Source organism: Mandrillus leucophaeus, unplaced genomic scaffold, assembly GCF_000951045.1.
Source record: "Mandrillus leucophaeus isolate KB7577 unplaced genomic scaffold, Mleu.le_1.0 Scaffold258, whole genome shotgun sequence".
NCBI classification, from domain to species: Eukaryota; Metazoa; Chordata; class Mammalia; order Primates; family Cercopithecidae; genus Mandrillus; species Mandrillus leucophaeus.
The window spans coordinates 2,544,475-2,561,028 of record NW_012102676.1 but is presented as its reverse complement, the minus strand read 5'-3'; the positions used below and the strand labels follow the sequence as shown (position 1 = coordinate 2,561,028).

The 16,554-nt window shown below is 33.5% G+C and overlaps 1 protein-coding gene across 1 annotated transcript in view; it reads right to left on the bottom strand.

Moving 5' to 3' along the window:
- Window positions 1-16,554, bottom strand: part of DGKB (diacylglycerol kinase, beta 90kDa) — a 773,008-nt gene that overhangs the window by 554,705 nt on the left and 201,749 nt on the right. Inside the window, exons 6-8 of the mRNA XM_011983975.1 lie at window positions 14,924-15,067; window positions 3,598-3,647; window positions 43-117 (exon numbers count right to left, since the gene is read on the bottom strand). Coding sequence (XP_011839365.1) covers window positions 43-117; window positions 3,598-3,647; window positions 14,924-15,067 — 269 coding nt within the window. The remainder of the gene's footprint in view (window positions 1-42; window positions 118-3,597; window positions 3,648-14,923; window positions 15,068-16,554) is intronic.

Here is a 16,554-nt window from a genome sequence, read left to right as displayed (position 1 = left end):
CCTCCAGAATTTAGCCAATAGTGAAATCATTCATATACCTACTGGATTAAGCTCAGTGACATCCCACTCAAGGTACTCTGCAACATGCATCATCTGACTGATGATATTTTCTAGCTCCTGGAAGAGAAAGAGAGATAAAAAATATGACTACAAGATCTTAGTGAGTTTTAAATCTTTCACTTGCAGGAATTGTTTCGTTCAATGTGTAACTTAAAAAGTTAAATGAGTTCCATGGGAATATATATATGTACATAATAATTTTTAAAGGTCTAATTAACTATATAAAGAAAAGAGAATCCTAAATATAAATTTATCTTGTACATTGTCTAGAAATGTTCACCAGGAGAGGGCACAACTGTACAAAAAATACATTTTCTTCTACTAAAAGAGAGTGAAGAAAGCAGGAGCAGATATATATTGTCACATGTGATTTTTAAGACACTGAATTCCCTGAACCTTTAGCTTGAAAACAGATGTGAAAGGGTGGAAAAATCATTTGAGGACAAGTGAGAAGTCTATTTTTATCTTGATACACTGAGAATGTATATTGACTGTTCTAGTCATGTATCGAATAATTTGCTTTTGATAGAAGAGTGTTCGGGGTCAAGGTTTGCAGGGCAAGTATATGTAGCATTTATTTTGTGAGAGAATGAAATTTTAGTTTGAATTTCCATATTATTCTGCTCAATTATCAACTCTTTGAAGAATTGCAAGTTAATACACACGACCTGGCTAAATTAATTAAAACATTTTCCTACCTATTTATCGAATGTTTTAATTTTTGTCTATCTACAGAAAAGATGAAACATGGCTTTGTGAAATGCTTGTAATTCTACGTGAAAACATGACATAATTTGAAAAGTGGTGTATGATTTAAAATGTAAGAAGTATTAAAGAATGAAGCTTGAAAGTACGGTAGTGAAAGATTATTCTACTCAAATCTCTAATCTAATATATGTAGTCGATGTTTATGGAATAGAGAAGAAATACGATAAGACAGATTCTCTTTTGGGGAGCCGTGGTTCCCTCCAAGGAACTAATGAAAGCTGTATTCCCTCTCTCCAGAAAAAAAAAATATAATTATGAATATGTTACTTAAGTAAGACAGGCTGCCCCAGAAGTAATACAAATATAAATATATTTATTACAGATTAACAAATTTTAAAACATAAATCCCTTTGAATTATAGGTTAAAAGTGTGCATGTGTGTGCACACATGCATGACTAATCTCTCACCTACTCCATCTTTGCTTACATATGCATTAATGGTTTGGAAGTGTTAAAATTTCTGGATATCTTTTAAGAACAGAAACTATTTTTTGTGGACTGTTATGTAGGCATGTGATATTAGGTATGCCAGCCCACCTAAGACTCAGTTTTCTCATTGGCAAAATAGCTACTCTAACTTTACCTCCTTCATAGTATTGCTGCAAAGATTAAACATGTTATTATACAAAATGCATTTATTTTGTTGTTTGCCATATTGCAAATGATCGACAAATCTTAACTATTATTATTAGAAATAGTGACAATTTTCAAATTATCATTTTCTTTCTGTTTTGCCCCCAGTAGGTAAACTGCCACACCTTAACGTTATCAAGACACATGATGTCAGAAGGTACAATTTAAACCTGACAGTGAAGGAAAAATATTGGAGCAGTAGGTATTGTGGAGAAAACCCTAGAAATGAAATCTAGACCTTTAATTACAAAAAGTAGAGACTTGTTTAACCAAAACTAAATATATTTATATCCAACTCATTGTTTAATATTGGGACTATAGTTCTAAATATTGCTAGTAATCTGCTGTATATGCTAACAAAAAAATGGCCAGAGACCAAAAAAAAAGGACTATTTGACTAAATTTTCAAATCAACTGCCAACCCGTGGCTGAAGCCTAGTAAAGAATCATCATTTTAACTTAATTTAAAAAGAAACATTAAATAAAACAACTCTCCATTAAAATATAATTTCCATTAGTGTAGTCACAAGTGCTATAATATTAAAGTATCTAAAAGAAATTAAAAGTTTTAGTCATGAAATGGCACCATAAAATGAGCAAATTTATTATGTAGCTTGGTATTTCCACTGGGAAACTGAAGGCCATTAGGCACTAAAAAATAATAGCATTTGAAAAAAAAAAATTTTTTTTTTTTTTGAGATGAACTCTTGCTGTTTTGACCAGGCTGGAGTGCAATGGCACAATCTCGGCTCACTGCAACCTCCGCCTCCCAAGTTCAAGTGATTCTCCTGCCTCAGCCTCCCGAGTAGCTGGGATTATAGGTGCCCACTACCACGCCTGGCCAATTGTTGGATTTTTAGTAGAGATGGGGTTTCACCATGTTGGCCAGGCTGGTCTCAAACTCCTGACCTCAGGTGATCCGCCCGCCTTGGCATCCCAAAATGCTGGGATTACAGGCATGAGCCACCATGCCCGGCCAGTATTTGAACAATTACTGAGACTTAAACATAATAAATCCCACAGTAACAGCATCAATCAGAGTGATAGTCATTTCCTAGAGTAGGAGTTATATATTTTAATCTCTCTCTGGAGAAGCTAATATACCATTATCCTACTCAAAGTTACATAAATAGGCTTCCAACCTCATCGCTTTGCTTTTAAAAGTCTATTTTAGCTGCCATAGGGTGGTCTATCAGATGATGAGAAAACCTCACTCATTTTCAGAGATCATGTCTATTTCAGTCATTATTAAATATATCAAAACATTTGTTTTTTACTAATATTAAATATATTAAAAATGGTGCACTTCAAAATTTCCATAATATGACACTTATTCTATTAATATTTGTATATTTCCTTGATAGAACAAGAAATAATATAATATGCAAAATATGTTACCAAACATAAGGTACATTATTGGACAGAACCTGAGATGGACTTTCATGCATGGTACCGATCTGTGCACTAGGACGAAAAACTACTTTCTATTTCTCTGAAAGCTAGGAATGATTTCCATATATTACAAATAAACGTTTAATTTTTCCTTTCAGTTAAGCATGTAAAGATGGTATTTTCTTATTTTTTATGACTGTAAGAATGTAAATTGAATATTAAATTGGATGAGATATTTAAAAAGCAAAGTTTGTGAAAGCAATCTGTAAATATATTTGTCTATTTCAGCAGCATATAGGACTAAAGATACCATGTAAAACTGGGAAAATAATGAGATAATTAAATTGATTTTACAAATCCTTAAAATTCTACTTATAGTCTCAAGTTTCCTTAATGCCAAATGTTATGAATAGTTTTTCCTTCATTCTAGATCAATGGTTTCAACTTAATCTTATGTTTTATTCAGACAAGGCTGGGGCCTTTCTTTTTTTACCTAACTTCAGTGCAGGAAAAAAAACTTAAAAAGTTGTGTAGTGGTAGCAAAACTATTCAGTAGAACAACTGTAATCCCAGCAGTTTCCTCAGATCACTCTCTTTCAAAACATCAAAAGATAAAAATGCCATATGAGTGGATGTAAATTACATTAAGTGTGACTTCTGTGGTAATAATTATACATTTATTCATTGCATTTTTCAGAAGAAACTCTTTGAAGTTTTCACAGAAAATTTGAAGCAAAAAATTACCGAGCTGTCCAGGAAGCCATTCCCATCCGTGTCATAAAGGCGAAACATAACTAGAATAAAAGAGGTGTTGAAAACAAGATTATAGGCAAATAAGATCAATGTTAGTTTAAAGTATATTCATTAACATTTAGTTTGTGTTGAAAACAAATACTAAATTTCTACCCTGCTCCAAACAATTAATTTGTGGGATTATTTCTCAAACTTAATTGAAAATGAATTAATTAGTTAATAGAAATACTGGATAGCACATTTAAAGTCTATTAAATTTTGTTTGTTTCTAGAAGACACTAAAAAGTACTATTATTTGTTTAAACTCTTTATTACAAGATCATTAAATGTCAACTCAAAAATAAAAGAGAAGAAGTTGAAATATTCAAAGCCTGGATATTAAAGAGCAGAGTGCATAAGGAAAAACAACTAATGTGAAATTTTCAAAATCAAGTATAATTTGAAATCAACCATTCACTATTACAAGAGCTTGGTCAAAAACTATTTTCTTTAACTGTGAAATGAGAATAATCATTCTACCATAACACACATTTACCGTGAAAGTTAAGGGAGGCTATAGATATAAAAGTGAACTGAAGGCCATAGATCATGATACAAATAGATGCCATTGTTAGGATTGATCCCTAAGCAGTATGAGCGAAGGAGGAGGAGTGCAAAATAACGGATTCTTTCTGATGGAAGAAGCCAGCACAGAAAAATTGCATTATGATCCTGGCTTTCATAGTTTATTTGTTTAAATCTGAGGTGGAGCTTCAGAGGGTAACTGATCTTTGAACTAATCAAGTAAGGAAAAGGAGAACATTGGCTCTCTGTTAGGGGATTCAGGAAAGCAGATGACAGAGGTCCCTGATGGGCCTGAGGATTCCCTTGTATAATTCACACATCCCCAGGAGGCTGTGGAAGAGGCCACAGGTGCCATTTTGAGATAAACAGAGAAGAAAGACACAGCTGTAAAAACAGAAGAATGGAAGTAAGGGTTCGTCTTGGGTTTGTATAATTTCCTGAATGATCTTGATTCTGAGGTCTATAATATTAATAAAGATGTTGATAACTAAGAGGCATAATTATATAATGACCTTGATAGTCTATCTGTAGGTGATTATTTTTGTATTTAATGGTTACTGCATTTTACCAATTCTAACATATGATTATTAATAAGATACATAATTGGTCTATATATTGCTAAAAAGAAAAAAAACTTAGCCATATAACTATGATATTCTATTTATTGTAAGATGCAAACAAATGTTAAAGATGTTAAAGTGTAAGAAAACAAATGTCTGTCTATTGACTTAAGGGTGATAATACTAAGTCAGCTAAAAGACATATATATCTGTATTTGTAAATCATGGTAATGATTCCCTCTCATATAGTCAATAAATAAAATGAAATGCATCACGCCTGTAATCCCAGCACTTTGGGAGGCCGAGGTGGGTGGATCACAAGGTCAGGAGATCGAGACCATCCTGGCTAACATGGTGAAACCCCGTCTCTACTAAAAATACAAAAAACTAGCCGGGCGAGGTGGCGGGCGCCTGTAGTCCCAGCTACTCGGAGGCTGAGGCAGGAGAATGGCGTGAACCCGGGAGACGGAGCTTGCAGTGAGCCGACATCGCACCACTGCACTCCAGCCTGGGCGACAGAGCGAGACTCTGTCTCAAAAAATAAAATAAAATAAAATAAATAAATAAATAAATAAATAAAATGCAGAAGGAAACAGCAACATACAACATTATGCATACCGAGCATTTCAAGAGATTGTAGTGCAGCAGCAAATAGTAAAAAATATCTTTGTAAGTGGTAAGAATTGACCGACTACTCAGAGGAAGGTTTAACAGGAATAAGCAAATACCTAGAAAAGCCTAAATATATTTTAGATTGAGGGACATTTATGACTCTGTTAACCCTTACTGTAGTAAATGACTGCAAAATGACCATTTCACGTTGCTCAAATTTGTGGAAACCCTGTTCCTATTTGTTGACTGGGAACATGAACTCAAAGAAACACATGGGAACGATGTATAGATATTGAGCATTCATTAATGACAGTGTTTGAAACTTCTTCCTATTTTCTGGAAATCACACTTTATGAGGACCATTAGAAAATGAAAACTCTGGATACCTTTTCTTTACTAGCCTGACTTGAAGCTAGACTGTGCACATGACCCAGGCTCCACCACACAGAAGCACAGTCCTAGGTTTTCAATCAGATGCTAGTGACCTAAGCAAAAGAAGCCTGTACAGAATCCATTCTGGTGATGGGAGGGGCAGTGGTTTCAGAGAGAACATCCAGGGTTCTGGATGAGTCGGGTGTTTGGAAGAAACCATCCCAGCCCCATTTTATACTTCATTTGGTCATCGTTCCTGAAGGGGCAGCCTCTAGAATTTGTTCTGTACCTCTCCCAATGATTCTGTGTGCTCCTAAATATTGCTTAAAAATAATAACATGCTTTATTAAAAACAACCAGTTAAAACAAACCTGATTCTATGTCTTTCCCAAAGGTAGTGTGTACTTAACATTGGTTTTAAGAAGGAATTTACTATTGAAATATTATACTTACAGATAAATGTATTATTTAATATATTATTAAAGTGTACACACCAATGTAACTATTACCTCTAAATCAAGAAATCAAATTCTTACTAACAAATCAGAACTCCTTTCATCCTCCTCCATCATTATTTCTTCTTCTCTCTCCAAAGACACCCATTATCTTGACTTCTACATCCCTTCTTTTGAATTGAATTGAATATGACATTTAGAAAACATTTGCCAATCTTTTCTTTCTCCTATTACAAAACAAAACAAAACAAAACAAAAAACTAACCAAAATAACACTGCTGGATTTCTAATGTGATTGTACTGAATCTATCGATCTATTTGGGGGAGAATCTTTAAAATGCTGAGTCTTGAAATCTGCAACCGTGTTATAGTCCTCTTTAATTAGAGCTTTAATTTCTCTCAATAATGTTTCATACTGTTCTGTATAGATACCTTTCAAATAGTTTTTAAAGATGTATTCCCAGGTATATACTAATTTTGATTTCATAAATGGTAAAATTTCTTAAATTTTATTTACTTATTATTAGTTGGTGTCATACAGAAATACAAGTGATTTTTATTTCTACCTTGTAGGCACAGATCTTGCTAAACACACTTATTAATTCAAGTATTTGATCTATCTGTAGATTACTGGGTAGTCTATAACAAACAATGAGTTTCAATTTCTTCTTTCCCATCCTCTTAAACTCCATGTATTTTTCTTGCCTTATTGCCATGGGCAATGAACTCCGACACAAATTTGAATTATACTTAGAGTAGTGGCCATTCTTGTCTTGTTCCCAATATCAATGAGAGAAACTTCAATATTTCACTTTTAAAGTTTGATGGGAGTTTTCTATATATACATATTATTCGATTAATTGAGTTCTTTACTTTCTGTTACTTAAGAATTTTTGCTATTACAGTTGTTTTGTTTTCAACCATGAATAGAATACATATGGAATGTGATAAAATGCTTTCATGATTTTCTTCTTTATTCTCTTAATGTGGCAAAATACATTGTTTCACTTCCTAAGGTTAGGCCAAATTTAAATGCCTGTAATAATCCCAACTTGAACCTGGGCATGTTATTCTAGTCACTTTACATATATAACTGTACTTGATTGCTAATATCTGGCTTCCATTCTGCTCGTTATCTGGAAAAATATATGAGTGACTTGTACTTTAATTTCTTAAATTCAATGGAAAAAGCCATGCTTCTTTCTCCTGAAAATTTGCCCTAAAAATCCAAGTTGCCTTGATACTTCCCTGAAACTTTTAAACAGGCTTTAAAACTATACATTTGTTCCAGTTTTCCAGTTGATTCCAGTAGGAAAGTTGATCCAAAAATCCCTACTTCATTAGTGCCTGAAGAATCTAATATTTTAAATCATTTATTCCTAAACACATTAACAAGAGTTAATGCTCTCTATAAATTCTGTCTAATTCATCAAGGAAGAAAGTTTGAAGAGTTTTAAGCTCTAGTTAATATAATAACAATAATAAAAATATCATACATATATTGAGTACCAAGTACTGTGTATTCTAAATATTACCAAGTCAAGGTCAAGGATAAAACTTTTCTTTCATCCAGGAGAAGAAAGAGAAATTCTAAGACTTTAATTTTCAGTGATAAGTCTACTTTTCTAATTTAAAATTATAGCTAGGTAATGCAAAACACGAAGTATTGAACACGCATATTTACCTTGGTTTTCTATTGAATTACCACTATAGTGACAGTAAGAGATAAAATCGGAATAAATCTATAAGCAGAAAGAAAATATGAGAGCAGAAAACACTAACACAATTTTCAGGAGCTGGAGAAAATATGTACACATATATGTTGACTTAGACTTCTTAGAAATATAAATTAAGCTGGTAGAGGTGACGAAGCATAGATTTGCTTAGAAAGGTGGTGAGTTGGAAAATTAACAGATAATCTTCACAGGATTATCTGAGGTGTATGTAAGCTCTCTCCCCCAACAGAAGACTAGATCTTTGAGTTCTGCAAAAGTGAAAATGAAAGGAATTCTGGGCTAAAGGTACTCGGGAATTCTGAGTGTAAGGACACAATACCAAAACAAGGTAATTACGTGAAAGCGAATATACCAAATATTGAGAGAATAAGTCCCTTTCCTTATCCCCAGTAAGTCAATACCATCGGTATGGGTACTCATCTATACAAGTACTACCATCAGAAAAGTTCTTTCAACACAAGTAGTTTGGAAGAAACCAACAAAGCAGGGAGGAGGGGAAACCTTATAACTAAAAGGAAAGTTTCAGTCCATGAAATACAAATAGGGACATGTAAGGATCAAGCTGAGAATAAAATGGATTCTCTGTGAAGTTAAATGTAAGAAAAATTGGGAAAAATCTCATCACCAGGTAAAAAAGATGCCCCAGATATGGAGTGAAAAACATAAGAAGAAAGAAAAGAAGGTGGAAAATAGAAAAAAAAAAAAACAAAAACAAAAACAAGAAAAAATAATAATTCAGAGTTCTGTCTTGGATGTTCAGCATCCAAAAAATATTGGTTCAAGAAAGAGAACAACTAAAATAAAGGGTGAAAGTGATTATCAATTAAAATATTCAAGAGCAAATGAAGAGCACAAGTTTATGAACATAAATTTATGGTGGAGAATTTGGGAATTGATTAGTTATAGAAATAGAGAAAATGAGGCGGGTGGATCATTTGAGGTCAGGAGTTCGAGACCAGCCTGACCAACATGGCGAAACCCCATCTCTACTAAAATACAAAAATTAGCCAGGCATAGTGCCACGTGCCTGTAATCTCATCTACTAGGGAGGCTGAGGCAGGAGAATCACTGGAACCCAGGAGGCAGAGGTTGCAGTGAGCCAAGATTGTGTCACTGAACTCTAGCCTGGGAAACAGAGTGAGACTATGTCTCTAAATAAATAAATAAATAAATAAATAAATAAATAAATAAGAAAAATAATTAATTAAGTTAGAAAAAAGGCAATTATTAACTCCATGGAAAATAAAATTTGTTTGGCCTGGTGAGCCTATAAAATCTTTCCCTTTTAAAACGATATTTAAAAATAATATTGACATGATTAATACTGAATTTTCAAATTATATAGTAAGACTATTTCTTAGTATTTAAAAGTAAAGTCAGGCCCGAAGGTCAAGGGAATCACTGAACAAAAGGATCTTATTTTTAAAAACAAAATAAATATGTAGATAATTGGCTGCAAAAACTTAAAAAGCCCAGTGTTAACATTATTCTGACAACATGACAGCTTCCAAATATGGGTACCTGCTTCAATGTTATAAACTAGTTTAACCCACATTTTTCCTATTTTTATGCTCATGTAATTTCACTTTATATAGAAACAATTATATGCCCACACATGTATTTAGTTAAAAGATCAGAGCAAAGGTATATTATGCAAGATAAATTTTTATATCCCAATTTTTTTCTCGTCCAAAAGATTTGCAAGTTTCTATCTGTTTTCATAATGAATATATCCTACTATACATACTCTGGTGTTTTGCACTTGCCATTATATGTTGTTGATATGATCATTATATGATATGATATGATATATGTTATTAATATAAAATGTAAAATATATTTATAAAAGGCATTTAAGCTGGAATTTCTTTAATTCACTTTTTTCCACTCTTGTATATTTCAATACTGATTTAATAAACTTTAAAAGCAGAGGTGAAAACTACCAGCTGCTTAGGTGTGTTTCACATCCAGTATAATGGAGAGATAGTTTCTCCTTTTATTCACAAGAGAAACAACGATAAAAACAACAAAAGACAGCTTTTCAAAATAAAAAGAGTCCTATAAAGTAGCTCAGAAATTATGGGGTTTAGTCATAACTAGATAAACTGGTAGTGTAATTAATAACCACCCTCTATTTTTTTTTTTTTTTTCATTGACAAACTATAGGAAAGTTGACTAGGTGATCTTTAAGCTCTCTTCACTATTAAATTTCATTGTTTCTAAGGTTAACACTGCACGGGGAAGTAACTTTTAACATGTAGGTGACTGTTCAGTCTCTGTATGTCAGTTATCTACTTTCTGAATATTTCCCTATTGATTTTCTCTTTAGTGATACATTTTAAGGAAATGTAAGATAATATTTAAAATTCTTGTTGAATCATTAGTAACTTGATAAGCACAAATTCAAATGTGAATATCATGTATTTTAAAGTCAAAAATATAAAGCTAGTATTATTCGATATCTTAAATAGTTGATGTTATTTTTATATTTTCAGGCACTCATTGACTTTATTTTTATCCATTGACTTTAATATACTTCCATTTAACTATCATTTATTGAGCATCTACCTGTTGAAACACACACACACACACACACACACAGATGTAGGTGCAAGGGTACAAAAGAGAGCAAAATAAATCCAATTAGGAGATGGCAAGAGATTCATGATGCAGGGTAAGCCTCAAATGTGGACTAGACTCTATCAAATATACACTGTGGGGAGGCAGAGGGGTGAAACCCAGCAATTGCACATTGTAATCAAAGGGATGAAAGTGGAAAAGTTCAGGGTTTGTCTGCTGATAGAAAAATTGACCCATGTGACTAGAACATGGTTTGTGCATATGTGTGTAGGTCACAGTCAAAGCAAGCCTGGCAGAGTGTGGAGTCAGATCAGTGTATGCATGCCCAGTTAAGGGTTTCAATTTTATGCATTATGAAATCAGGAATTGTCAAAGGGACTTTTTCACTCTGAATCAGAAGAGAAACAGAAAAAAAAGTATATTAGTTGATAAGGTTTTAAGTAACATAAAAGGAATTTGCAAGAACATACACTTAATGAGTAAGATGATGATTAAATAGGTAGCTGTTTGGAAAAAGAAATCATTATCTGGATTAACTTTTAACTAGAAAACTAGACGAGAGAAACACCGAGCACTGGACCGAGCACTGAAGGCCAGCTGAGGTTTTGAGTAGACCTACAACCCAAAGAATTATATTTTTATTTCACCAAGTCTCTGCCACTCAGTATAGTACAGGAGAAAATAAGTTGAATATCTGAAATTAAGTGTGAAAAACTAATTGACATCAAGGATTATGAGATCAGTTCAAATTTGAAAGGATGGACAACCAAAAGTCAGCAGGCAAATTCAAGAGAAAGTAAAGTGGGCAAGGGTAAAACAGTTTTAATTTACTTTTATTTCGCCTAACATGCATTTATGTGAAGTAATAAATGTGAAGGGACATATGTGAAAAAATATGTTTATCTAATACTCATAGTTATCCTATGGGATAGAGACTATTTAATCATCCCAATTTTACGGTTGAGAAAATTGAGTCCTGAGGAAGTTTTAAAAATGTACTCAGATCACTGAGACAGTTAATTCTCAACCTAGGGTTTGCATTCAATCATTATAAATGAAGAGTCAAGGTTCTTAATTACTGTACTATGCAATAATTAAATTAAAAGTAGGAGAGTGAGAAGCTAAGTGAACACAGGCTGGGATCAAAGTAAAATTGACAGTTTAGTTTTAGAATAATAGCAGTTCTCGGCAGTTACAAGGCTTGGAGTATTGTAATAGAAGTGAAGGGCTGAAATAAAATGGAGGCAAAGCCACAGGATTTGAGGGTAAAAGAGAGGTTGATGTCTCTCCTTAAAGTGTGAAGGAGCACTTGAAGTTAGAAGGGCAAATCAACCCTGAGACCCCATCCTTGTTCATTCACAGGGGCGGTTGGTACTTGGTACCAACAAGGGGAGATAAAAATGGAATTCCCCACAACCCCAACACACACAGGCACACATGCACGTATGCATGCATGCAAAAGCACACATCCAAGGGTAACAAACACCTTCTACCTGATAGAGCCTTGGGACGGGGAAGGTCCTCAGAGAGAAGTAGGATTGCGTAAAGGAAATGAAGACGTGACTTACATGGTAAATACTCAATATGATTGCTAGATACTGGGAAACTGTGACTTCAAGCAAAACAATGTACAGAGGGTTCTCGAATAACATCCTTTCCTTCCATGATATTTTGTTATAACATTGATGAGCAAAAAAAATGGTTTTGTTATATACATGTTTCCACTTCAAGTCACAGCTTCCAAAAACCTATTGAGGATGTTAAGTGAGGACTTCTTGTAATCAGTAAAACATTTGGGAACTTTTGTTTGCTGTTTTTTAATGGAATAAGCTTTACAATAAACATTTTGTAAATGCCCGACAGAAAAGACAGGCAATGGAAAGTGGTGGGAGGCACTGAATAGATTTTTAAAATATTATTTGGGGAAATAAAGTACTACTTATATAAACATTGACAACCGTGTAATTCTTTTATCTAATAACCCAGGTAAAAGTACCTAACAAATACTGTCACTATTCATCAACTCCAAGAAAAACAACTCTTATTTCAGGTGAATTCTTTGTGTATGTGTGTTTTCATTGGACAGAAGGAATTTCATAAGCCAGTGCTTCTCAAAATGTGGTCCCTGGAATATTAGCATCAGCATCACCTGGAAACTTTTAGAAATGCACATTTTCAGATCCCACCCCAGGTCAGCTGAATCTGATATACCAGTCCTGCAGGTGATTCTGATGTGTGATAAACTTTGAGAACCTCTAACCTAAATCAACGTGTGTGTATTTCTTTCTGCTTAGCTACCTGGAAATAAGATCCAATTCAACACTGACCTGCAAAAGTTAATTTTAGGTGCTTGTTCACGTGTGTTTCTGTGTTAATTATAATTGCTTTTTCTCATTTTCATTCTTTTGGTCTATACTGTACTTAATAAGTTGTAACCCTTTTGGAGTAAGTATGTATTAAACTAACCATCAATACAAATGTTTGGAGTCCTACTGAGAATTCGTTTTTAAAAATCTGTAACTGTAAAAGAATACATGTTAGTAATTTTTACGTATGCAATTTAGAAGAGTAAAAATATATGGTAAATTGTTAAGAAAGTGGGTGAGGAAGATGGATTGTTATTTAATTGACATAGGAAAGGGCCAGGCATTGGCATTAAAAAAGAAAAAGAAAACCAAACTTTGGATGATTCTGATGTATAGCCGTGGTAAGAATCACCAAATTAGAGGATATGAGAAAACAGACCTACAGCATCATGTATTTTTGAGAGTTTAGTGAAAATGATAATGATAATTCTGGGCCACAGCAACACTGACTATAAGAACGGTCTGAAGAAATGGTTTTAAAGAAAGGAAAATGTAATGCATCTAGTGTAAGCTTGAAAAAAAGCTGGGAAACTCAAAGAAAAAAACAGAGAAGGGGGTTGAGAACACTAAAGAAAAGTAAATGGCAGGTCAGTTGGACGAGATTCATCATGTCTTTTTGAAAAGTGCGGTGAGTTAACATTCTATCTGCAACTGTGGACAAAATCTATGTGGGTTCAAGGATGCACACTGAAAACTCAAAAGCATTCTTCTCAGAAATTCCACCTTAAAAGCAATATACATCCAGCTGACCCAGAAATAGTTAAACTGCAAGACCAAATACCATCTTGGGGAGGATGGATGGTGCCTTTATTCATTTTCAGATGTGGAAAAAATGTTTGTCTTTATATGTTTATAATCATCCCAAACGTGCTCCCGATAACACCTGAGCAAACTTTCTCTCTGGCTGTCACTTCAATAGAAATTCACTGAACATTAATATTTACTTTGGAATGAGACAGATTTCTGTAACTTCTTAGGAATACAAAATAAATCTTGAAATGCAAATATTCAACATTTATGAATAATAAATATATATTTAAAGAACGATATTCATATGGTTTATTCATAACCTAAGCAGGTGTGACTCTTAAATAATCACATTACAGTAAATCTTTTATTGGAAGGAGAAATATTATCAAAAAGTTACTATTAAATTTAACTAAAAATGCCTCCCAATAATCATTCTGAGACAGCATGATTATTTATATTTGCTTTAGAAGTATTAAAGTTTAGATCTATTATCTTCACTATCATTCTAGTAGCAAACATTCTTCATTAAATTTACCATATCCTATATAATCAAATTTATCAGATTATTGAGTAAGCTGCCAGGACTATATTTACAAAGAGCCTCAGAGATAGAACAGATGATCAAATGAGCAGGTTTAGAGTAAACGCTTGAAAAATATTTTCTTATATTGCAATGAGCATAGTTAGCCACCAGAGAGAGCTCAGTCACTATATTTTATTAAAGACAGTAATTTACTTTCCCTCAACTGAATAGAAATTCTCTATCCACCATATCCTAAAAGAAACAAAGCTATTGCTTAATGATTTATAATATCCAGTATCGAATACTATAAATGACACTTTCAGGTTTAGCATTTGAGAAATAATGTGTCTCTGCCAACAAGAGTGTTAGTGCTGAAGATTGCAAGGGAGATTTCCACTGGGGAAAAGGTTGCATACTTATAGGTAAGTTACTTACTCACTAATGGGAAGGTTTCTTCACACACTAGAAATAAATGCTTTATGAAAACTACTCAAAGGCTACTTTCTAATAACATCTTGTTAACTCCAAAGAACTGAGGAACAGTTTTTTAAAGTCATATGACAAACATAATCAAGAAGTAATCAGTAATAAATGGAACTTGATAAGAACCTGAAATTAATAGATCTTAATATCTTTTAATTGTCTGATTCTCAGCAGGAGGAAATTTTTACTATTAAGCAGGGTCACTTTATTTCACAAAAAGTATAGAACTGTACTAATACAATTTTAAGTTAATCAATATTCAGTCCTTTCTCCTGCTCCTAACCGTGATAAGTAAACAAAATGAAGAAACACATACACTCAAGCTTATCCTCAGGTCTTCCTCTTTCAAGCAGAGACAGGTAACAGACAATGTCCTTCAGGTGGATTACTTCTGGGGAACTTGAATTTGCAGGAGAAGTATTCCGGGGAGGGGTGATGGCACCTTTATTCATTCTCAGACCTGGAAAAAAAAATTGTCTTTATATTTTGTTAATTATTTACAGTGATCTCAAACAGAAAACAAATTAAGAAAATAGAGAACACACAGGCTACATAGAAAATTGTATTTTTAAGGCATAGAATAACCAAATTCTCTGGAATATCAGTATAGCAGCTAGACATAGCCTACGACTGTTGTAGATGAAGGAGAGTTCTTTGGAATCCACAGACGTGGCACTGCTCTATCACCCACTGGATGGTATTCAGGTCAGAATAATATTACCCTAGGTGAGTTGGTGCACATGTGAATGCTTGAAGACCCACTTCCCTATCCCACCTTTCTCTGCTTTAGGTAGTGACAGCTATAAATCTGTTGGGAAGATACTTAAAATGGACTTTTCACAAAATACTAAAGAAAAAAATGTGAGTCTTTCACAATATAATTTCTCTATTGATAATAAGCAATCATCCATTCATAAAGTCATGTATTTGTTTCAAATATTTACCAGTACCATGAAGAAGACATCCTTTTTCACCATCAAAAGATTTGCCCATGAGTAAGAATAAAGAGAACATAAGCAAAACTCTGGATAAACATGATGGATATTAGAGAGGTAAAAACATATTAGGGGTTTGGTTTTTAAATGGTTCTCACTTTATTTCTGAAACCTATTACCTGTGTCGGTACTGTGATAAGGATATAGGTTGCTTATTACCTGTCTGGTGATAATCTAACTGAAATATGTTCACAATAACTTGGTAGTTCTATCTTACCCAGAAGCCACTGAAATCAGATTGTGTGTATCTGACAAGGCCTGAAGACAAACCCCAATTATCCTTTGAGGGATATATGACATTTTTAGAGGTATTTGGGAGAAATAACTAATGGGTTGAATGACTACTAGATTCCTAATCAACCAGAAGCTACTGTAAGGAATAATTGAAACAAAATATAGTTCTAGAACTGTGTTCTTAGCACAGATCTACCTGACTGTGTATCTCTCGCTCTAGTCTAGTTTTTCAATTTGTAACTTTCCATGAATACCCATCATCTCGTCAAGACATCTGAAGATTCCCAGGCATATAATTCAATGTGTTGTGAAATGTCCCAAGTTAGTTTTATCATTGGTGATATTGTCACTAATAAAGGGGACTATTTATTGAGTGCCTAATATATGACTGAAATCATGGTAGGAGCTTTAACACATATTATCGCATATTATTCTTACATGAACCCTGTGAGGTAGAGTGCATTTTCTCCATTTTACAGATTAGGGACAGTCTTACAGATTTCAATTTCCCAGAGTTTCATAACCAGCAAGACAAGCTCATCTTCTTATTTCTACACTGGTAGCTTACAAACCATTTTTGTTCAAGGTCAATCATAAAAATGTAAGAAAAATAATTTACATCTTAACACAGTGCACATGCATGCGCACACACACACACCTGTCTCTTATACACATCTAGATGTGTAAATTTACCATATCCTATATAATCAAATTTATC